General features: G+C 43.2%; 1 protein-coding gene across 2 annotated transcripts in view; it reads right to left on the bottom strand.

Moving 5' to 3' along the window:
- The window catches only part of VCL (vinculin), a 165,414-nt gene that overhangs the window by 3,767 nt on the left and 138,409 nt on the right, over nucleotides 1-23,238 (bottom strand). Inside the window, exons 14-21 of one of the 2 annotated variants that reach the window (XM_066242481.1) lie at nucleotides 13,835-13,984; nucleotides 11,799-11,907; nucleotides 10,397-10,699; nucleotides 9,108-9,232; nucleotides 7,643-7,828; nucleotides 4,002-4,205; nucleotides 1,790-1,993; nucleotides 1,293-1,397 (exon numbers count right to left, since the gene is read on the bottom strand). In XM_066242481.1, the coding sequence (XP_066098578.1) occupies nucleotides 1,293-1,397; nucleotides 1,790-1,993; nucleotides 4,002-4,205; nucleotides 7,643-7,828; nucleotides 9,108-9,232; nucleotides 10,397-10,699; nucleotides 11,799-11,907; nucleotides 13,835-13,984 (1,386 nt within the window). The remainder of the gene's footprint in view (nucleotides 1-1,292; nucleotides 1,398-1,789; nucleotides 1,994-4,001; nucleotides 4,206-7,642; nucleotides 7,829-9,107; nucleotides 9,233-10,396; nucleotides 10,700-11,798; nucleotides 11,908-13,834; nucleotides 13,985-23,238) is intronic. The other variant, XM_066242480.1, reaches the window with a different exon arrangement.

Raw genomic sequence — 23,238 nt, 5'->3', positions numbered from 1 at the left:
ATAGAACACAGTAGATATTCCCAAGACACATTTAGTTGGTTAAATATTAAGCTCTGAAACTCTGAGCCTTATCCTTCCTTTCCTGTTTTTACCACTTCCTTTTCTTGGGGCAGAAGAGTCCAGTGCCCAAACCCTGCCTAGAACACATGGAAGTCAGAGGTGAAGATCCAGTTCCCATGGTCTGAGAGAAGAGTTAGGGCGAGAGCTATTGGATTAAACATGGTGGTGAAGGCAGCACTGTCTCCACTGTCTCCTCTAACGTGCTGCTAGCCACTGTCTCCCCTCCCAAAGATCAGAGACGGTCTCCCAAACTATTGTGAGTTCCCCAAGGGGAGGGATACTATCTGTTTAACTGCCACATGCATACCCACTGTACAATGAGCCTGTCTGGGCAGTTCAACAAAAGTTGTGCTGCCTATCATAAGAAGAAGCTGGGAATCTGGCCCACAGCAAAGCCTCCTAGAGAGGGGATAAGGAAAGGAAAAGGTGCTCAAATGAGGGCTTTCTGAAAGACCTGGGCCACATTTCCAGGAGGCAGGGAAGGACAAACTCCAGGAATTGGTTACCAAGGTACAAACAGGAAGCATCACTTAAGGGAACCCTCCAACCCTCCTTATTTCAATCTCTCAAAGAAAAGCACTTCTTTTAAGCTGTCAGGTCAGCCTTGGCACAGCTTCCTCAGAGTCCCCTACTCTAGTCATCTTCCCTGAGGTACTTATCACCCAGAAAGCTAAGGAAGCAAAAATTCTCTCCAGTCAAAAAGTTACAGGGAGACAAGAGTGAACAGGCACTGGAGGCCTCGAGAGAACCAAACCTATCCCAAGGAAAAGAACTGTGTAAAGTCCTCACTGCAACTGATTCAGACACTTAACCTTTGTAGGCCTCAATCTCCCATCTATAAAATAACAAAACTTACATAAGAGCTCTACTGCTTTTCAAATTCCTAATGCATCTCAGGGATTCAGACAGGCCCGGGGAGGAGGCGGGGAGATCAAATGCTGCCCACAGGCTGAGGAGAACCACTGATATGGAAAATGGCACAGATTCACTGTATCAAACATCTCTAACCAAGAGGGAGTCGGAGTTATGTGGAATTGTATAATATTTAAGGTTGCTATCACTCCCAAAAGTCTTACCCAACACAGATGCCCTTTGTGAAATAACTGAAGACTCCATCCCACATACAGAGTACTTAAATCCACCAGTAAAATTTCCCCAAAGCTGAATTAAATTCCTATAAAGTGGCACAGAAACTGCTGGCAAGAAACCAGAAGCTGCAGGCACGTACATACCTGCTCAGACTCCTCATCACTGATGTTGGTCCGGCCCAGCATGGTGGCCTTCACTGTGGACAGGATTTTGAGCTGGGTACTTATGGTTGGGATTCGCTCACAAACCTGAAAAGAAAGTATGATTTAGTCTTTTTCTTGCTTTCAAGTTCCTTGAGGGCACAACTTATCTCTGTATTCCCAGTGGCTGGCATGCAGAAGGCACTCAATACATTAGTAGCAGGATTCTACTTGTTTTCCTCTAAGGATCAGTATTATCCCTTTGTCCAGAAATAGAAGCATTCAAATACTTTCATGTGAATAGGAAATAAACTTTCCTGAATCTGCCTTTCCCAGATACACATGTGAATCTCCACTTTTTGCTGTTTCATTCTACTCTCAAGTACCTCCTCCTTGCTCACCCACTTTTCTCTATCCTGCTTTTCTCCCTCCCACATCCTCCCACTCCCAACTCTCTCTCTCACACGCACGCACGCACGCACACACACACTCCTGAGTACCTGTAAGAGGTTGGTTCTAATCCGCTTATCGGTGCACTGCTTGGCAACCTCCTTGGCCAACCGAGTCACCTCATCTGAGGCCTTGGCGATGTCCTTGGCACATTGAATCAATGCCCGCTTGGTACCACTGCCTCCTCTTACCAGTCGAGACATCTCAGCCATCAGCAGAGCCATGCGCTTGGCTGCTGCAATGATGTCATTGCCCTAGAAGGAGGCAAATACTCAATGTGAGCTCAGCCCAATTCTGGCCAAGTGAGGGGAAGAAGTAGAAGCACAGAGAAGAGAAGGGAGCCTGCCACGCCAGCAGCCCTCTGGGAGGGTGAGACGAGGAGAAAGACTGTTGTCAAGTGACACGGAAAACACAGGAGAAACAGACAAAGAGAAGAGAGTGCCAGGCCACCCCCCACCTAGCACTCTTGAGAAAGGGTAGGAGAGAGGGAGAGAGATAGATCGCCTGCCTGAAAAAGGAAGAACTGGATATTAGTCTGCAAGGGCAGCATGTGCGCCCCCAGCATAGCATGAAACAAGCACTTCAGCATCTCCAGGTTAATCACGTCAGTAAAATGGGGACGAGGCCAGGAGGTTGGTGAAACAGGCATTTTCCTCCCTACAGGGAAAAGCAATAGGGCTGATCTGAGGGGAAAAATACAGAGGAGCCATCTAGATGCTGAAATCATCCTCATCATCCTTACCCTTGTTACAAAGAGCAGCCAAAGACTGTCTCTGCTAAACTGGAATTTAAATCCAAGAAACCATTATCGACATTGATGAAAAAAATAGATTTTTGTGACCTCGACTGCTCCTACCCTCCCCTCTACTGCCTGTTTGTCCTATCCACCTAAAGGAATGTATTATTTTTAATTTTTCACATTTAAAGAAGCCAAGAATCAATTCTTCCATCCCCTCAGAGAAGTGGCTGCAATTAAACCTTCAGCCAAGAGGATGCCGTGGGAGGCATCAGGAAAATAAAAATTGTGAGTCAAGCTGTAAATGGAACCGCCACTCCAACTAACAGCAGTTTATCTTAGATTTAGCATTTTGGTTCGTTAAAACCCCTATGGGTCAAGAAAGAAATGTACAAGTAATTTACTTTGTGTCCTCAATAGGCTTTTTTTTTTTTGGCTGATAACCTAAAATAACTGCCTTCTTCAAACCACCCAAAAGGCTAGGCTGTGCTCATTTTTCCCCTCATGCTTTTCCATTTCTACAAGATGCAAGTGAGGCACACACAAACCATGCCATGGCGAGCGCTCTGGGAGAGCCCTCTGCAGGCACATGGAGTGGCTGGTCACTTAGGCTAGAAGGCGTGTAACATCTTAGGCAGTGTCAGAGGCCAGAAAGAACACAAGTATGTGAAGAAGTCATGAGAACAGGGATATGTTAGACAGGCCGTCTGGGCCCACCTCTTCAGGGGCAGACCTGATCATTCTAAGACTTCATGACCTTGGTTAGAAAGAGTGTAGTGCCAAGGTTAGTTATTACCCATTCCTCTTCAAATCCTTTCTTCTTGCATTCTTGCAACATGCCACCTTCAAAGGGAAAAAAGTGATCACCCCCAACCCCTACACCCCAAACTAGCTTTGGTTCAGTCTCCAAGGCCAAAGCTCTGTTGCTGCCTGTCCTGCAGCTCTGAGCGCTGTCCCCCACCCCCACCCCCTCCCACTGAAACCTGGACAAGCAGTCAGCGAAGCCCCTCTCCCTGTAGGTTCCCATGAAGGCCAGCACCTGCCACTCAGCCAAGTGCAGGGCAGCAAGCAGCCTCCCCAGACAGCCTGCCTTGTGAAGCTGCTTCTCACCCTGAGCAACTCTGCTGAGCTGCCAGTGCTCCAGTGAGAGTCAGTGGGAGGAGGGGAAGATATGCAAAGCTCAATGGGCAGGCCAGGTGACCTGCAAAACATTGAGAGATTCATCCATGGCTTCCCAAGGGGTATAAGGTTCCAATAGTGGCCACAAGGTTGGTAAGAGAAGGAATCCTTCCAAAAAGTGACCCCATCTCTCTCGAGCTCCAAAATGTAAATGCAATCCCCGTAATCTGGCATTACCAGACCTATCAAACTTGTGAAGCCAGTCCTAACAACGAAGTGCAGACAGACAGATGCCCGTGCTGCCCAGACACGCAGGACCCGCACAGATCAAGAGTGATGCAATGTGTCAAGGCTGCACATGGCCGGATGCATATGGAGCAGCCCCAACTAGGGGTGCAAATCAGTACCTTACTAGACCACTTGGTAGCTTCCCGATGCAATGACTGAGCGGCAGCCAGAATGGGTTGGTTGACCGGCTGATTGGATGGCATTAACAGCAGCTCAGGTTCGTAATCATCTTCCATGTCAGGGGGGACAGGGAACCCAACAGCATCAGCCGCATCTGCCTCAGCTACAACACCTATACCCACCTCAGCAGCTGGGACACCCGGCTTTGTCGATGGCAGGAAGGATGAGAAACAGGGAAAGTGTTAGTAAGAGCAGTAGGACCTGGGGACTGAGCTGTGGCTGGTTTAGTAACCAAAGCTTGCCTAGGATGGGAAAGAAAGCGGGAGCCAGATGAACCAAGCTCCACAGAAGGGGAATTCTCAGCCTCCAACACCAGCCCAAGCTGCCCTGTCCACACTGAAGGAAGGAGGGACTCACTCCAGTAGCAAAAGGGTTACAGAGAAATATTTAGACTAACAGGCAAGTGGCATTCCTTTTTTATATGCTTACTACCAAAGTTAAACTTGCCAAGAGTAATTCTCAAGTCAGAATATTTTAGAGGAACCAAACAATAGTAAACTCATTACTTTAAAAAAAAAAAAAAAATCCAGCCCTGACCAGTTGGCTCAGCAGTAGAGTGTCGGCTCGGTGTGTGGAAGTCCCAGATTCTATTCCTGGCCAGGGTTCTATTCCCGGCCAGGGCACACAGGAGAAACGCCCATCTGCTTCTCTACCCTTCCCCCTCTCCTTTCTATCTCTCTTCCCCTCCCGCAGCCAAGGCTGCATTGGAGCAAAGTTGGCCCGGACACTGAGTACGGCTCCATGCCCTCTGCCTCAGGCACTAGAATGGCTCCAGTTGCAATGGAGCAACGCCCCAGATGGGCAGAGCATTGCCCCCCTGGTGGGCATGCTGGGTGGATCCCGGTCAGGCGCATGTGGGAGTCTGTCCCTCTGCTTCCCCACTTCTTGCTTCATAAAAATAAAAAAATTTTAAAAAGAAATCCAGAGAGAAAAAGTAAATGCTGTCACACAACTGGGTTTGAACAGAATAAAGTGAACACCCTGCTGGCTCATATGGATGCTGTCTACATCTTCCTGGACATAGGCAGTGACTTGGGTCAGCCCTGCAGCTGCCAGACACAGATTCTTATTTCTTTCAGGAATTAAAAGTCCCTGAATTAAAAATGATACATCAGAAGCAATGGATAGCAAGCCAGGAAAGAAGAAAAGAAACACAACAGTGAGTGAAGAGGACTTATCAAGTATCCCATCACCACCTCCAGAAGATGCCTCATCGAGTTCTCCATGTTAGGGAAAGCCCACACTTCAGACCAGCTCCCTCTCCATCCCCTCAAGGTCTTTGGAGACAGCGCTTCTACCACTCATGCTGATATGGACTCAGAGAGCTCTTCTTCGGGTACAGCCCAAACCTCTCCTGCTGCGAAACAGGCTTCTCACATATCCCACACTCAACTCACATAGTTCACAGATAAGACAATACATGGACTTGGCAATTGACTCAGGCTGAGTTCAGAGGAGCCCCAAATTGGTGCCCACGAGAGAACAGGACCCAGGAAAGGGAGAGGATGACTTTACTACAGGGACAGGGATTCTGACAGGCCCGGGGAGGAGGCGGGGAGATCAAATGCTGCCCACAGGCTGAGGAGAACCACTGATATGGAAAATGGCACAGATTCACTGTATCAAACATCTCTAACCAAGAGGGAGTCGGAGTTATGTGGAATTGTATAATATTTAAGGTTGCTATCACTCCCAAAAGTCTTACCCTGCATAGAAAACCTTTGAAGACAAAGTTGGAGGATTTGGGGCAAAGGCGGGTTTGGGTATTATTTAAATCCCTCACCTAAACTCTGTCTCAGACAGGCTTCATCCCCCTTAGAGGACAGGTCAGCTCACTGCTGCTGGGGGCTGGAGTCCCAAAGTGTACAAAGGCACATAAACAGACACAAAACACAACGCCAACACCCCAAACACACATGGTTCAAATAGCTCCTGATTTCACAAAGCTCAAAGGCAGCATTCTTCTGATGCTCCAAACCTCGGAGACAGTCAAACCTAAGGACTCTGGCCTCAAATGGTGAAGTGAGTATATGTGAGGACCAGTGCTGTCTGCCTCCAAGTTTTATCTTATCTCTACAATTCATGCATATTCTGTTGTACAATGTATCTGGGTTTAATGTAATGTAACTTAAATTATCTCTCTCTTTTTTAATTTTCCATTGATTCAAAAGAGAGAGAAAGAAAGGGGAGAGAGAGAGAGAGAGAGAGAGAGAGAGAGAAGCATCAACTCGTTCCACCCAGTTGTTTCATCTAGTTGTGCACTCATTGATTACTTCTCGTTCGTGCCCTAATCAGGGCCTGAACCCACAACCTCGGTGTGCCAGGACAATGCTTTATTCACTCAACCACCTAGCCAAGGCCTAAATTCGCTTTAAAGTCTTTGAGCCTGACCTGTGGTGGCACAGTGGATAAAGCATCGACCTGGAACACTGAGGTCACCAGTTCAAAATCCTAGACTGACTCGGTCAAGACACATATGGGAGTTGATGCTTCCTGCTTCTCTCTCGCACTCTCTCTAAAGTGAATAAATAAAAATCTAAAAAGAAAAACATCTTTCAGTAAAACTAACCATTGTCATCCCCCCTAGAGCCACTCCGCATGCGCACTGGGGCTCTGCAAGTGCTCCCAGGGTGTGCATGCCCCAGCTGCAGAGATGCAATTATAAATACTCCACAGGTCAGGTTCTACACCAGCAAGGGCACCATTCCTTCTTAGAACCTGGGCCCAGAGCTAGCAGTGCAGAAAAATAGAGTTAAAAAACCAGCCTGAAAAACAAGCTCTGCTGCATGTGCAGGAGGACCCTGGGGAGCTACATTCAGTCTAAGAACGAGCTGCGGGTGTGGAAGGAACAAAGGCAAGCAGATGGTGGGAATAAAGATTGAGGGAGGGTCACAGTAGAAAGAATTAGAACTGAGTGAGAACTTCATTTCACTGCAAGGTCAGCAATGACATGTAGCTCTTATCTAGAAAAACTACCACCACTTTCCATCATCTGGGGGAAAGAGGTGAAAGTCATTCACAGGGCACAACGGCTGCAGCAGCCGCTGTTTCACCAACCACAGTAATATTTATACTTTCAGATTTGTTGAGCTGGAATTAGCCTGGAGCTGTCTTGAGTTGAGGGGTAAGATGATTCTGAGAAAAAGACAAGACTTCTAAAGCACAATCTACTTGCTCCTATGAAAAAACAACGGAGAATGTAGACATCTCATCTAGCTGCAGCAGAGCCCATGGGAGACAGTTTAATGTTTGGAGAGCTGACAATTAGCAAGAGAGCACCTAAAAACATTCAGCAATCCCAGGAAAGAAAAGCAATTTTTAAAAGACTACAAATATCCAGGGTGAGGCACCTGATACTCTAATGGACAAAACCCTCTTCTCAAACTAAAGGCATCCCTGCTCTTACTTTTTGCTGCTGGAAGGAGAAACCATCAAGCACCAGTACTATCTCATTAAAACAACTAAGTAGAAGTCAGACCACTGGCAACAACAGAAACCAAAACAGAGGGGTGGGGTGACTTTCCTTGGTGTTGCGCATGGTTCTTCCACCTTTCTCTACCAGAAAAGCCTCATTACTTACCTTGCTGGACCATTTGCGAGCTTCATCATGGAGCTGCCTGGCAGCCATCATCATTGGCTGGTTAATCACCTCCCCGGCTTTCTGCTCAGGGAACTCTTCATCCTTCTCCTCTGGTGGCGGGGGCCTGGGTGGGGGGACTTCACCCTCAGGCAGGGGCGGCTTGGGAGGAGCAAGCTCATCTGTCAGCTAAGAAAGAATTACCAGGTTGTAAGTCAAGCCCTAGAAACTCCACTCCCCCACTAGAATTCTTTCCTTTCCTCTAAAAAGCATCCTCACAAAAGTCACCCACATTCACACCATATAAGACCACCCACACTAAGCACAGCAACCACCTGTTTCAGTCTCAACAGAAGCATATTTTCTTTCTTTTTTTCCCACAAAAAGCTAGCAGCTACTGTTTTGGACATATCCCAGAGAAGCATGCGCAGTGTTACCAGACCAAGGATTCTCAAAGATCTAAGTTCTGGTCCTGGCTCTGTTGAGGGGAAGCCGAATAGGCAAGTAACTGCTCCTCTGACAAAGGGGGCAGCTAGATCCAATGACCTCTTGATTCAAAATGTCATGACTACTGATCACATATAAAGCCATCCCAGAACAGCCGTCTCCCAGCCCTAACGCCACCAACAGCCCAGCTGGAAAGAATCAAATGAAGCATTGGAGACTAGGGAAGCACGGGTCCTCAGCTGTGGGCACGACGACCCAGTTCTGCCCTCAACCAACTCAGAAACTTACATCTTTTACTGACATTAAATATAGGAAAGTAAATCAAGGAGAGTAAATCAAATCATTGCCTTACAAGCTATGCCCAAAGTCAAGCTATTTTCAATACTATTAGAGTAAATGCCTAAAAATAATCACCATTTCTGATTCTAGATTTTGTGTCTACAAGATATTGCCCAGCTAGCCTCCTCCTAAACCATTTACTTATAGAAGAATAAATTCATGGTACTTCAGAAGGCATCAAGACATTTTAAATTATAGTGGGGGGGGGGGACCTTAAAAGATTGTATTGCTTTTGTTACTAAAGAAAAAAATGTCAAGTAAAGGAAAGAAGAACCGACGACATAAGATTCTAACCACTTCAGTTTTGCTATGATCAACGGGTAACACAGAGAATGTCACCACAGGCTGTGCAGATTATTTTCCCACGCCTCACTGCCTTGCCTGCTACCTCATCACCAGTTCCGTCCACACTCACCAAAGCCAGCTCCTTTGCTCCTGTCACTCCCCATCAGAGCCGGCCGACACCCAGAGCCCCACCAACCAGCACACACCATGCAGAAGCCCTGGGTTAGGACTCTGCTAGATTTAGGAATGAAAATCAGGTTGCACTTCTGACAAAGAGTCAAGTAAAAGCTGAACAAAGGCACCTGGTGATTGAGGCTCCAGAACACAATCTACCTTTCTCTTTGCTACAGCCCCACACCCTGCTGCTGATTCTCCCCGTCTCCCTGGGCTTACTTACGCGGAGCTGTTCAAGGTCTGGTGGAGGAGGTGGGAAGTCAGGCTCCTGAGGTTGGAAGGCTTCTCTGACCTTGGCCACAGCTCCCAGGATCCGATATCCCGAGTCCAGGAAGCTCTTTTGCAGGCCTAAACACAAGACACCCTCACTTTCAGCTGGGCAGGTCAGTGTGCTGGAGCTCTGTCTGCCCAGCAGAAGAACTGGTTCCCATGAACAAAAGCTGGATGTGAAGCTGCCAGTAAGCAGTGCAGGAAGCGACTGGAGGGGAAGGGAGGTAAGGCAAGGCAGATGCCCTGGGGCCTGCAGTCAGAAGTGTCACAGACTGCTTCCTGCCTGTACAGCTAACAAGTACCAGGACACTCCTGGGCATGAACCCTGTGGGCTCGGCTGGTGCTCATCACTCCTCTCCTGAGATAAGTCTGCCCGACTGGGAGCAGGACAGATGTCAGTGTCAGACTGAGCGTGCATTCATTCCCTGGAGTACTTCTCACCTTTCTCCCTACGCCCTTGCTGCACTTGGCATTCAGCCTCTTAACCCCTACGTTGAGCTGCCGCTGCAAACTGTGTCCGGTTACCTGGAATTCAGAAACTGACTCAAACTATTAGAAACACCAGTTAGGAAGCTGAGCGTGTCCTTAGTGATGGTGCGTGGAGGATACTAGGAAGACTGTGCCTGGGGTGGGGACGGACAGGGGAGCCCCTCCCTCCCATTCTCTCACGTTGACTGGATTCTACTCAGACGAGGCCAGAAACATTGCATGCTCAGAACAAAAAGGAATTCAGATGTTTCCAACAAAAGCAGTGTTAACATCTTTAGTAGTGCTGAAAATGTGATAAAATTCAACTAAAGAAAATCCAGATTTTTTAGTGTAGAACAGAAGAATCAAAGGTCAACTTAAGCCCTCCAGATCCGACTGAAATAGAGAACATTTTACAGAGAGATAGCATTTTAAGAAAAGCAGAAGTTATGCCAGTTACATAAGCTAAATAGTTGGTAGACTGGTTATCATGAATCTTTGGAGAAATTTCCAAAATAACGACTAAACAGGGCCAGGAGCTACGCTAGGCAGGAAAATTAGAAAGTACAGAGAAATCAGTCCAGAGAACCAACCTGCTAGTATTACAGAGAATATTCTGTCCATTATTATTTTGGATAGAAAGATTAATCTAGCATTCACAAACTAAGCATCTGGAGTTTTTGCTTCCAGACTTTGCAGGTAGTGGTTGTGGGGTGCATGTTCTCTCACCACCCTGTCAGCTTCCTGATGCGAACCCCACCAAGCATTGCTTACCGGGGTCAGAAATGTTTCCAGCCACAGCCTTTGCATCCATCACCATTGGGGAGATGGTTTTGCTCAGTTCATCAGAGGCAGCTTTTACAGCCTCACGGAACTTGGGATCCTCAGAGTTCTCCACCTCCCTCTTAGCCACCAGCAGGATCCTGTTAGCCCGGCGAGCAATACTGGTTGCCCCAGCGACCAGCATCTGAGGCTGAATGTTGGCCATGGCTACTTTGCACTTGTCCAGATCTTTTTTAATTGCTTCTTCGGAAGCATCCAACAGAGATTTGGTATCAATGGCTTCGTCCACAAGCCCTGTCAGGAGAACAGAAATGAAATTTAGTTTCTGTTTTGAAGAACAGAAGTTCCAAAACCCTGTTGTCCAAGTTTCTTATGTGAAAGTACAATACCCAGAAGTCTCTCCTTCAGCTCAAAATCCTTATACAATCAAAAGCTTCCAGGTGAATACCATAGTAAAAAACACAAAGAGGCAGCCCAGGCGGCCACGTAGACTCACAGCATCTATTCCAACAATGATCACTGGCCTTCTTCTGTCTACTATAGACAACCAGAAATGCAACGACATCAGGAGGAAACAAGGATTGCGTCTGAAAGCTTCACCGCATTATCTGTTTATGTTTCCTCCCTTCCCATCTTACTCCCCAGCCATCTGTTGCTTGTTGGCAGCTTGTCACGGCCACGACGAGCCACACGGAGGATTCCAATAACCCTAACAGCCTGCTTCTCGTTTCTGTTACCTCTCTTCAGGCACCCAAGGAGCTCCACTTTCATCTCTGGCTGCTATGGACCCCCGGCCCAGCAGGCTCTGCTGGGAAGCCGAGGAACCTACATTCCTCGCTTCTGCCTCCTCTCCTGTCCCTCCCGCCACAGAGAATGAAGATTCAGAGGTGCCACTTCAGCTGCACAGACACAGGTTTGTAGGTGGCTGGTTTCTCCTTTTTTTTATAAAACTACGTAGTTGATAAGTTGGAGGAAACTCTGAGACAAGTTGTATTAAATGGTAGCTATTGTGGTTCCTTGAAACATGAACCCACTGAAAATGACAGGGACACTTACTGTATCCACAAACACCGCCTCCCAGCCTCTGAAACCAAACTCGGGCTCAGAGTGAGCAAAGACACTATTCAAAGAGAAGATAGGAGCTGTAACAATAAACATCACACCAGGAGGGCGGCATTAAAATAAAAGAGACTCAAAGAGTCTCTCTCCGGACAAAGTTGCAAGGCTTGAATGAGAAGCCGCTGCTGCTCAGCGGCCTTAATCAGGGCCAAGTACACTGTCGAGCACATGACCGTCCGTTTATCCAATTACAGCTGAGAAACATAACCAGTCCTGCTTGGGTTTCTCAGACCTTGCTCCATGGATTCAACAAGATCTTTACACACAACTCTACCTGTCATCTTTTCAACATTATCAATCCACTGGTTCTTCATGGTCTCAAAATGTTCATAAGCAGCTTGGTTTCCAGGATTCCTAAGTAGGATGCGAGCAGCTGAGACCACCTGGCAAGGACAAAACAACCTTTAAATACCAGCACACCCTTCCACTCACATATAACCCTCATGGAAGCTTTCTTCTCTCTACCTGCAGGTGGCACTATAAAGCCAACTATGGAAGAATCTCTTTTCAGACTGAACACAGTTGGTTTGGTCTCATGAATAGTTCTCCGGAATGGGCTCTGGCAAAAGGTTTTACCATCAGAGCCTGATTTTAAGAAGGTAAAAGGTGACAAAGTCAATGGGTATTCACTTGATACTTGAGAACATACACAAAAGCACCATAAATTAAGCCCTTGGTGTCTTAATCTTCCATCCTGAAAGCACCACTGAAAAAGATACTAAAAACTACTCAAAACACATTTATGAATATTTACAGAAACGGCCTACAGTTAACAAAGTGCTTTCCCAACTATTATCTTACTAAATCCTTACAACCCTGTGACAGAGACAGAACAGGTAATTTCTTCATTTTATATCTGTAAAAACCAAGACGCAGAAAATTTAAGTGACTTGCTCAAGAACTCCACTGAGTCACTTATAGCACTTGGGGAAGGGCCTAACATTTATTGAGCATTTGGTAAGTGACAGACTATACAGTCATTCTCTTAATTCTCAGAACAACCCTTTAGGAAGGAATCATCTCCATTTTACACTGAGGAAACTGGGTCATAGAAGATTCCACGTCCAGACCTATCTCCCAAGTCCTTGCTCCAGGGTCCATAGTTGGTGTCTTAAGTCTAGTTTTCTGTTTCTCTTTTACAGAAGTCATTTTTATACAGAAAACCCATGCTTTATATTCCATGTTTCATGGAAGTTTTTAAGGCAAGTTAGACATTCATATTTTATGGATGGTTCTTTTAAAAACTTGGACAAGTATGACTTTTCAAGAGAATCAAACCTGTTAACGTGCTATTTGGGCAAAAGTCGAACAATTAAAAAACATGGTTATTCCAAAAAAAAAAAAAAAGCCATGCTCTTTCCCTGTCTCTCCCTACAAATTTCCACCAAAGCCGTATCACAGGTTTGCAAAAGCCCAGCACAGTTCCTAATGTATCAGAGGCACTCAGTAAATATCTGCTGAGTAAATGAATGAAAAATAATGAATTTTCCATAACTGATTAGAAGAAAAAATATACAAACATCACACTAAATGATGTTGAACTGATATTTTTAAGAACACCTATCACCTGTTAGAAACTATCACCTATTAGAACATTAATTCCTATCCCATTTGTTTTCCTATGTTCCCACTCGTTAGTGTACTGTTGATAGCAAATTAGCTATATGTTGGTTACATAATTAAGTTAAAAAAAAAACCCACAAGTTATGGACACAAATGATGTGGTTTTTTTTTTAAATCCCTTAAAACGGATGTTGGAAAAGGCATAAGCTCTAAAATCAAGCCCTAGCCAAGTAGCTCAGTTGGTAAGAGTGTCTGAGTGTCATCCCAATATGCCAAGGTTGAGGGTTCGATCCCCAGTCAGGGCACATACGAGAAGTGACCAATGAATCCATAAATAAGTGAAACAACAAACTGATGTTCCTCCCACTCCCTCTTTCTCCCCCTTCCTCTCTCTCTCTCTCTCTCTCTCTCGAAAGTCAATAAATTAAAATATATATAATTTAAGTAATAAGTAAATAAGTAAGCTCTCTAAATTATCTGACTATTTCCCCAAGTGTGAGTGTGAGTGTGAGTGTGAGTATGGTTATGGGGGGGGAGCTTTATTAATTTTTCCTATTCCCAAAACTATTATCACTGTAGAAAATTCAAACAATATAAAAATGATTTTGACACTACGGGTATCTGTGTTTTTTCATACCATTTGACAGGAAGTATTCAGAAATGTATAGAAACTGTCCCGGAATTAACCTTCTTTACTAAATACCATACAGTGAGAATTGAAATGATAAAAAGTGGGCAAAACTCAACCTGGGGAGTGAGCTCTCGGGCTGTCTTTACTGATGCCTGAATGCCTTCCACCGTTGACTTATTAGCAGTTCCAACAGCGGCCGCCTTCTCTGCCGTGGCACCCAGTCTTCCTGAGTGGTTCTCAAAGTTAGCTGCCCTCTCATCAAATACCTTGAGGAAAAAAATCAAAGCAATTTACAAATTTTATTTAAATAAAATGGATCTGGTAGCCAAGAAAAAGTCTCTCTTTAAGCAGAGGCAGCAAATACCCAAGCAAACATGTTAAAGATGACATCAAACCCTAGTTAATAACACGATAGTCAAACCAAGTCTTGACCTTGCTATAACACATACCCTCTAATTTCAGTTCAGCCGGTGCAAACAGCACACTTGGTTTTATGTAGTCCATAAGAAGGAGTTCACAGAATGTAGAGACTTAAATAATGCCCGTTCCCAAAAGGCTCATCCTAATTTGAAGAAGACAGACAAACCCACTCCAGGCTCCAGTGTAGGCTGCTGGGTACATTTAAAGCCAAGAACATCCACAGAGTCCTAAACAGAGCTCCAGCCTCCTCAGGACAGCATCCCTCATATATCCAATTACCATTAATGTTGTAAAAGCTGTGCTCCTGACCTCAATAAGAAAAGCCTATAGCTGGTGCTCACAATCAGGCCTGATAGAGCGGCAAGGATGGCTGACTTTTATTATCGCAAATGTAAAACCATATTTTCTAAAACTCTTCTTTTGCGGCTAAAAAAACAATACAGAGGATCAATGAAACCAAGAGCTGGTTCTTTGAAAAGGTAAACAAGGTAGATGAACCTTTAACCAGACTCACCAAGAAAAAAAGAGGGAGGACTCAAATAAATAAAATTAGAAATGAGAGAGGAGAAGTAACAACTGATACAGCAGAAATACAAAGGATTGTAAGAAAATACTATGACGAACTGTACGCCATAAACTTAGACAACCAAGGCAAAATGGAAAAATTCCTAGAAACATAAAATCTTTTAAAAATCAATATAGAAAAATCAGAAAACTTAAACAGACCAATTTAATCAAATGAAATTGAAAAAGTTATCAAAAAACTCCTGACAAACAAAAATCCTGGGCCAGATGGCTTCACAGGTAAATTTTACCAAATATTCAAAGAAGAACTAACTCCTATGCTTCTCAAGCTATTTCAAAAAATTCAAAAGGAGGGAAGACTTCCAAACTCCTTTCATGAGGCAAGCATAATACTGATTCCAAAACCAGGCAAAGACACTACAAAGAAAGAAAACTATAGACCAATATCCCTGATAAACTTAGATGCTAAAATTCTCAACAAAATATTAGCAAACCAAATCCAGCAATACATGAAAAAAATCAAACATCATGATCAAGTGAGATTTATTCTAGGGAGACAAGACTGGTACAATATCTACAAATCAATCAATGTGACTCAACATATGAACAAAAGAAAGGATAATCACATGATAATATCAATAGATGCAGTAAAAGCATTTGATAAAATCCAGCACTCATTTATGATCAAAACTCTCAGCAAAATGGGGATACAGAAATCATACCTCAACATGATAAAGGCCATCTATGATAAACCCACATCCAATATCATAATTAATGGATAATAATTAAAAGCAATCCCCCTAAAATCAGGAATAAGGCAGAGGTGCCCCCTTTCACCACTCTTATTCAACATAGTTCTGGAAGTCCTAGCCACAGCAATCAGATAAGAAGAAGAGATAAAAGGCATCCAAATTGGAAAAGAAGAAGTAAAACTACCATTATTTGCTGATGACATGATACTGTACATAGAAAACCCTAAAGTCTCAGTCAAAAAACTACTGGACCTGATAAATGAATTCAGCAAGGTGGCAGGATATAAAATAGATATTCAGAAATCAGTGGCATTTTTATACACCAACAATGAACTGTCTGAAAGAGAATTAAGGAAAGAATCCCCTTCACTATTCCAACAAAATAAATAAATAAATAAAGTACCTAGGAGTAAATTTAACCAAAGAGGTTAAAGACTTGTACTCAGAAAATTATAAAACATTGTTAAAGAAAATCAAGGAAGATACAAACAAGGGGAAGCATATACCGTGTTCATGGATAGGAAGAATAAACATCATTAAAATATCTATAGTATCCAAAGCAATCCATAAATTCAATGCAGTTCCTGTTAAAATACTCCAATGACATACTTCAAAGATATAGAACAAATATTCCAAAAATTTATATGGAACTAAAAAAGAACACGAATAGCCTCAGCAATCCTGAAAAAGAAGAATAAAGGGGGAGGTATCACACTTCCTGACATCAAGTTATACTAGAAGGCCATTGTACTCAAAACAGTCTGGTACTGGCATAAGAACAAGCATATAGATCAATGGAACAGAACAGAGAACCCAGAAATAAACCCACACCTATATGGACAATTGATATTTGACAAAGGAGGTAAGAGCATACAATGGAGTAAAGACAGCTTCTTTACCAAATGGTGTTGGGAAAATTGGACAGGTACTTGGAAAAAAATGAAACTGAATCACCAACTTACACCATTCATAAAAGTAAATTCAAAATGAATAAAAGACTTAAATGTAAGCCATGAAACCATAAGCATTTAGAAGAAAACATAGACAGTAAACTCTCCAATATCTCTCATAGCAGTATTTTTGCTGATTTATCTCCACAGGCAAGTGAAATAAAGGACAGGGTGAACAAATGGGACTATATGAAACTAAAAAGCTTTTGCACAGCAAAAGACACCATTAACAAAATAAAAAGACAACCCACACAATGAGAGAATATACTCACCAATAAGTCTGATAAGGGGTTAATAACCAAAATTTATAAAGAACTTGTAAAACTCAACACCAGGAAGATAAACAATCCAATCAAAAAATGGGCAAAAGAAATGAATAGACACTTCTCCAAAGAGGACATACAGATGGCCAATAGGCATATGAAAAAATGTTCAACATCACTAATCATTAGATAAATGCAATCATACTTGTCAGAATGGTGCTTATTAACAAAACAACACATAATAAGTGCTGGTGAGGATGTGGAGAAAAGGGAATCCTCCTGCACTGCTGGTGGGAATGCAGACTGGTGCAGCCACTGTGGAAAACAGTATGGAGATTCCTCAAAAAATTAAAAATGGATCTGCCCTTTGACCCAGCTATCTCACTTTTAGGAATATATCCTATGAATACTAAAGCATTGATTCAAAAGAAGAAATGCACCCCCATGTTTATGGCAGCATTGTTTACAATAGCCAAGATCTGGAAACAGTCCAAGTGTCCTTCAGTGGATGAGTGGATTAAAAAGCTGTGGTACATATACACAATGGAATACTACAGAACCATGAAAAAGAAGGAAGTCTTACCTTTCACAACAACATGGATAGACCTGGAAACTATCATGCTAAGTGAAATAAGCCAGGCAGAGAAAGAAAAAATATCATGACCTCACTCATTTGAGGAATTCAATGAACAATGTGAACTGAGCTACGAAACGGAGGCACAGGCAGGGTCAAAGGGACCAGAAGGAAAGCAGTCAGAGGGAAAGTAGAAGAGAAGATGGAATCAGAGAAGGGAAAGAGATTAGTTAAATTATATAAGGTCTACCGGAAAGTTCTGTCCATTTTTTGGAATAAAACAAAATACAAATTTTTCTTACTGTCAATAAACTTTATTAAATAATATAATTGCCATTATTATTAATGATTTCTTGCCAGCATGAGGGCAATTTGTATATCCCATTTTTGAAAAATGTTTTATCTTTTGATGCGAAAAATTGAACCAGTGCTTGTTTGGTATCTTCTTCATTTTTGAATTTTTTGGCCTTCAAAAAATTTTGTAAGGACAAAAACAAGTGATAGTCAGAGAGTGCTAAGTCCGGGGAATATGGTGGATGCGACAGACACGCATCTGTAGCATTTCTTCCTTGTTGAAATTCGTAAAAATTACAGTGGCGTAAATGAACTTTATCAGTAGCCATGGGTACACTATCGCTTCACACATAAGACTAACAACGTGAGCCTGACCAGGTGGTGGCGCAGTGGATAGAGCCTTGGACTGTGGTGCGGAAGGACCCAGGTTCGAGACCCCGAGGTCACCAGCTTGAGTGCAGGTTCATCTGGCTTGAGCAAAAGCCCACCAGCTTGGACCCAAGGTCGCTGGCTCCAGCAAGAGTTACTTCGTCTGCTGAAGGCCCCCGGTCAAGGCACATATGAGAAAGCAATCAATGAACAACTAAGGTGTCGCAATGTGCAACAAAAAACTAAATGATGCTTCTCATCTCTCCGTTCCTGTCTGTCTGTCCCTGTCTATCCCTCTCTCTGACTCTCTCTCTGTCTCTGTAAATAAATAAATAAATAAATAAAATTAAAAAAAAAAAAAAAGACTAACAACGTGAATCAACTTTGTTTTAGTTAATTTGCTACGTCAGTATGTATACATTAAGAAATAAAAATAGAGAGGCACACATGCGCCAAATAAACATATGCTTACGCATCGAAACTTGTTGTGATAGAAACGGAGAGAACTTTCCGGTAGACCTTATATATATATAACACAACATTATAGAGAACAGTACAGCAAATCCTGGAGGGAAAGGGGAAAGCACTGGGGGGAGGGGACATGGGGGGGCCGAGGGGAATAACGGGGTGGGGAGATATATTTGGTGGGACACTTGAATTTATGTAAACACAAATTAAAAGCATAAATAAAATTTTTTTTTTAAATCCTTCTTTTGCAATGGATATTATGCAAGGTTGCATACCATGAATGGGACAATTTAGATAAAATAACAAAAGATCTTCTGTCATTGACTTGGATAACATTATTGGAATTAATGCTTACAAAAGCAAAGTATTCTGGCCTGACCTGTGGTGGCGCAGTGGATGAAGCATCGACCTGGAAATGCTGAGGTCGCCGGTTCAAAACCCTGGGCTTGCCTGGTCAAGGCACATATGGGAGTTGATGCTTCCAGCTCCTCCCCCCCTTCTCTCTCTGTCTCTCCCTCTCCTCTCTAAAATGAATGAATAAATAAATAAATAAGAAGCAAGGTATTCCTAACAGCACTGGGTCCGGTTTATATTATACACAGAGCATGTCAGAAACTGCCTTTGAAGAATCTATCCTCCTTTTGCCTTCTTCCCACACGTCTACCTGCCCAAACTTGGAAGCAGAACTGGTTCTGGCAGACAATCTCTAAAGGTCTCTTGGTTCAACAGCAGGTTCCAATCTCATTGCCAGGGTTCTGCATTTACCCTCTCAAGTCTCTTCCCCATTCTGGCTTCTTGTTTGGACTCAGCTACCTGAATTCTTGCCATTTAATGCTCAAAATCTCTGCCTAAATCTCTAATCTCCTAGTCTCTTTCCCCTGGTATCAATCCTTGTTTCTTTCCTTGGCTAGTCTCCTGCACTCTGGATCTACAGGGTTTTTGCCAACCATAGTTGATCATCTCAATCCCAGCCCATGTCTGCTGCTTGCTCTGATTAAATTGACTATTTAACTTGCTGTTCCTGACAGTCGATCAAAATTTACCCATCACCTACTATGTGTCAGACACTGGAGTAAGTGCTGAAGATACAAAGATGAATAAGAAAATTTCTGCATTTCAAGGAACTCACATCCTAGTAGGATAAAAAGACCCATAAACAAATATTCATAATAGAGTATGCTATGTGCAATAAACCTGAACACTAATATCATGGGAGCAAAAGGAAAGGCATTTAACCTATCCAGGAAATAAAGGATTATAGGATAAAAGATAAATAGGAATTAACTTTAAAAGAGGAAAGAGCCTGACCAGGCGGTGGCACAGTGGATAGAGCGTCGGACTGGGATGTGGAAGTACCCAGGTTCGAGACTCCAAGGTCGCGTGCGGGCTCATCTGGCTTGAGCAAAGAGCTCGCCAGCTTGGACCCAAGGTCGCTGGCTCCAGCAAGGGGTTACTCGGTCTGCTGAAGGCCCATGGTCAAGGCACATGTGAGAAAGCAATCAATGAACAACTAAGAAGTCGCAACGCGCAACGAGAAACTGATGATTGATGCTTCTCATCTCTCTCTGTTCCTGTCTGTCTGTCCCTATCTCTGCCTCTGTAAAAAAAAAAAAAAAAAAAAGAGGAAAGAAAATGAGTAGGCAGAGAGACAGAAAGAATAAAAGCATGGAAGGGAGAAAGAACAGAGCATTCAAAAATTAGGCATTACGGGCATGTACTCTGAGAGGCAAGGGTTTATAGGAAACAGGGGTATACAGAGAGTATTAGAAGCCAGATGATAGAGCTCTGGCTTTCTCCCACACTAAAGGGATGGCCCACTGAAGGGTTTAAGCCAGTGGTTCTCAAAGTGTGCACCCTAGAAGATTTCCAGGTGTGCCCTATGGTATTCCAGAGAACTATGTGCCTGTTGGGGACCAAAAAACCAACAGGGTTTTTGGAGTTTAGATTTTTGGGGGACAGAGGTGTGGGGAATTGGCTGTAAACTGACAGTCTGCCCAACCCCCACCTCACTTGCCTGATTAGGTTGCAAAAGGCTGTTAAGCTGTGGTGCTGGATTGTTTACACTATCCCCATGTCCCCTGGAAAGACTGGAGGCAAATTTCTTCTATCCTTTGTTTGGTATAAAGTTAAGATGATTATGTATGGTGGGGGTTTTCTGCACTCAACACAATTAAGAGTAAAAAGAGAGAAATTCTTCAATGTATTGACAAGGAAATGAGAGTATGCCTTTCAAATATATGCCCAAACATTGAAGAAATCACTAGGACACATCAGGTACATGTTTCTCATAAACACAAAAATAAAAAACTTAACACATTCATGCTGGGATCTGCAAAATTTACTAAATCTTACTAAGAATGTATTTATATATATAAAAAAATAACTTTTTTGTCATTTTTTTATTTTTTAACCCCTATTTTTTACAAATTCTACAAAGCATAACTCAAAAAATGTAACATAAAAAAGTTTTTTAATGTCAGAATAAATTTAATTTTGTTATATTTATTTCACTTAATTACCATAAAAGCATGCTTGGACTTTATATATTTTTTCTTTAATATTTGACTGAATTATTATAACATATTTCTCAGAAATTTATATATAGTGTGCCTACAATTATTTGTAGGATTTTAAATGCACTCCGACTTCAAAAAGTTTGAGAACCAATGGCTTAAGCAGTAACACATCACGGTCAGATTTGCATTTTTATTTTATTGGTGGTCTAGTGACAGATTCAAAGACCAACTAGAGCTGAGTCATTCAGGGATCATGGGCTAAGGTTCAGGACTAAAGCTGTGGCAACATAAATGGAAAATGGAAAGGATTCAAGAAATAATTGTGAAATTAAAATAGCTTGTCTTAATTTATTGGTGTGGGAAGATGAAGAGAAGGAAACAGACAGTGGTGACTTGTGAAATTCCAAGAGAGACAGAACAGAAGGATAACATGTGCTGAAGTGCCTGTGAAACACGCAGGTGGGGAGGATCAGCAGGCAGTTAGATCTACTAGCATAAGCCTCAGAGTTGTCTAGAATAAAAAAATAATACATCATCCCAGCCTAAGAGGGACCATGAGCTGAACCACCCAGTAAACCAGGCTTGAAAGGAAAAGTGGGGGTCACTATAACAAGAATAACACAAATCTTCACCCACTAGTTCTACACTATCGTGGGTGCCTGACCTACCCCCTTTTCCTTTGCTGCCAGTACTAGAGTAGCTGGCACCAAATACTTGCTTTCCTAGATTCCTTTGCATCTGGGTAGCCATGTGACAGAGTTCTAGCCAGTGAGACACAAGCAAAATCTCCTGGAAGATTTCTGGGAAAGTTTTTACTTTCTTTTATTATCCATTCATTCCCAACTTTTGTGCCAGGCATTGTTCTAAGAACCGGGGAAAAAGTAATGACAAAACAAAGTCCCTGCCCACAAGGAATTTTATGCTAATGTGAGGGAGACACATAAACAAAAAATGAGGTAAATATGTCAAATGTTGATAAACAGGAGAAAAGTAAGACATGAAGATTAAGAAATCCCTGGCAGGCCCTGGCCAGTTGGCTCAGTAGTAGAGTGTCGGCCTGGCATGTGGAAGTCCCGGGTTTAATTCCCAGCCAGGGCACACAGGAGAAGTGCCCATCTGCTTCTCCACATTTTCCCCTCTCCTTACTCTCTCTCTCTTCCCCTCCCGCAGCCAAGGCTCCAATGGAGCAAAGTTGGCCCGGGCGCTGAGGACAGCACCATGGCCTCCACCTCAGGCGCTAGAATGGCTCTGGTTGCAACAGAGCAATGCCCCAGATGGGCCAAGCATTGCCCCCTGGTGGACATGCCGGGTGGATCCCAATCATGCACATGTGGGAGTCTGTCTGCCTGCCTCCCCACTTCTAACTTCAGAAAAATCCAAAGATAAAAAAAAGAAAAAAGAAAAAAAGAAATCCCTGGGAGTGGAAGTGGGGTTACTATCATATGTGATGTCCCAAAAGTGACATTTCAGTAGAAAGCTGAAAAAAATGAGTGAATACTATATATATAATAGTTCTCTATGTAGGAAGGCCAGAGAGAACAAATACAAAGGCCCCAGGTTAGAAAAGGTAAACATAAACAGAATTCTGGGAAGACAATGCAAGGAGGTCAATGTAGACAGAAGAGCATGAGGGAGGGGAGGGAACACATGAGGTCAGAGCAGATGGGGGACCAGATGCAGTGATGTGCTGAAGCTGCCATACTAACCCACACCAGCTCACCAAACCAATGTTCTGATTCTTCTCAACTCCAATTTCAGTGACTTCATATTGTAACAGCCACAATGGGAGTATTTACATCATAGAAATCAACCAACATTACAAATCAGGGCTTTTTGTTTTGGGGAGCTTTTTCCTAAAGACCTAGTCTATCGGCAGATCACTGATCTTACTGTTCTAAGGACTTTGGTCTCACTCTGGGTCAGGGAGGAGTCATCAGAAGAGTTTAAGTTGAAGAATGACATCAAATGATTTAAAAGGACCCCCGTGACATCTGCATTAAGAACAGAGTATCTTAAGAAGGGGTAGTTGCGACTGGAGTACCTCCATCCCTCATTTCTTTCTACCTTGAACACGCCTTAGGGTTGCAACAGCAATCTCACACCATGAGGAAAAGACCAGAAAAATCACAGAGCTGCCAGATTTCACGGTATCAAGCTGCTGAACCAGCCAAGGCTACCTGCCTCCCATCTCTTCATATGATAAAAATAAAAACTCACTTCTTTTTTTTTTTTTTTTTTTTTCTATCAGAGACAGAGTAAGAGTCAGAGAGAGGGATAGACAGGGACAGACAGACAGGAACGGAAAGAGATGAGAAGCATCAATCATCAGTTTTTCGTTGCAACACCTTAGTTGTTCATTGATTGCTTTCTCATATGTGCCTTGACCGTG

This window comes from Saccopteryx bilineata, chromosome 9, assembly GCF_036850765.1.
Source record: "Saccopteryx bilineata isolate mSacBil1 chromosome 9, mSacBil1_pri_phased_curated, whole genome shotgun sequence".
Taxonomy (NCBI): Eukaryota; Metazoa; Chordata; class Mammalia; order Chiroptera; family Emballonuridae; genus Saccopteryx; species Saccopteryx bilineata.
The sequence above is the reverse complement of the archived record's forward strand: the minus strand, read 5'-3'. Positions and strand labels throughout refer to the sequence as shown.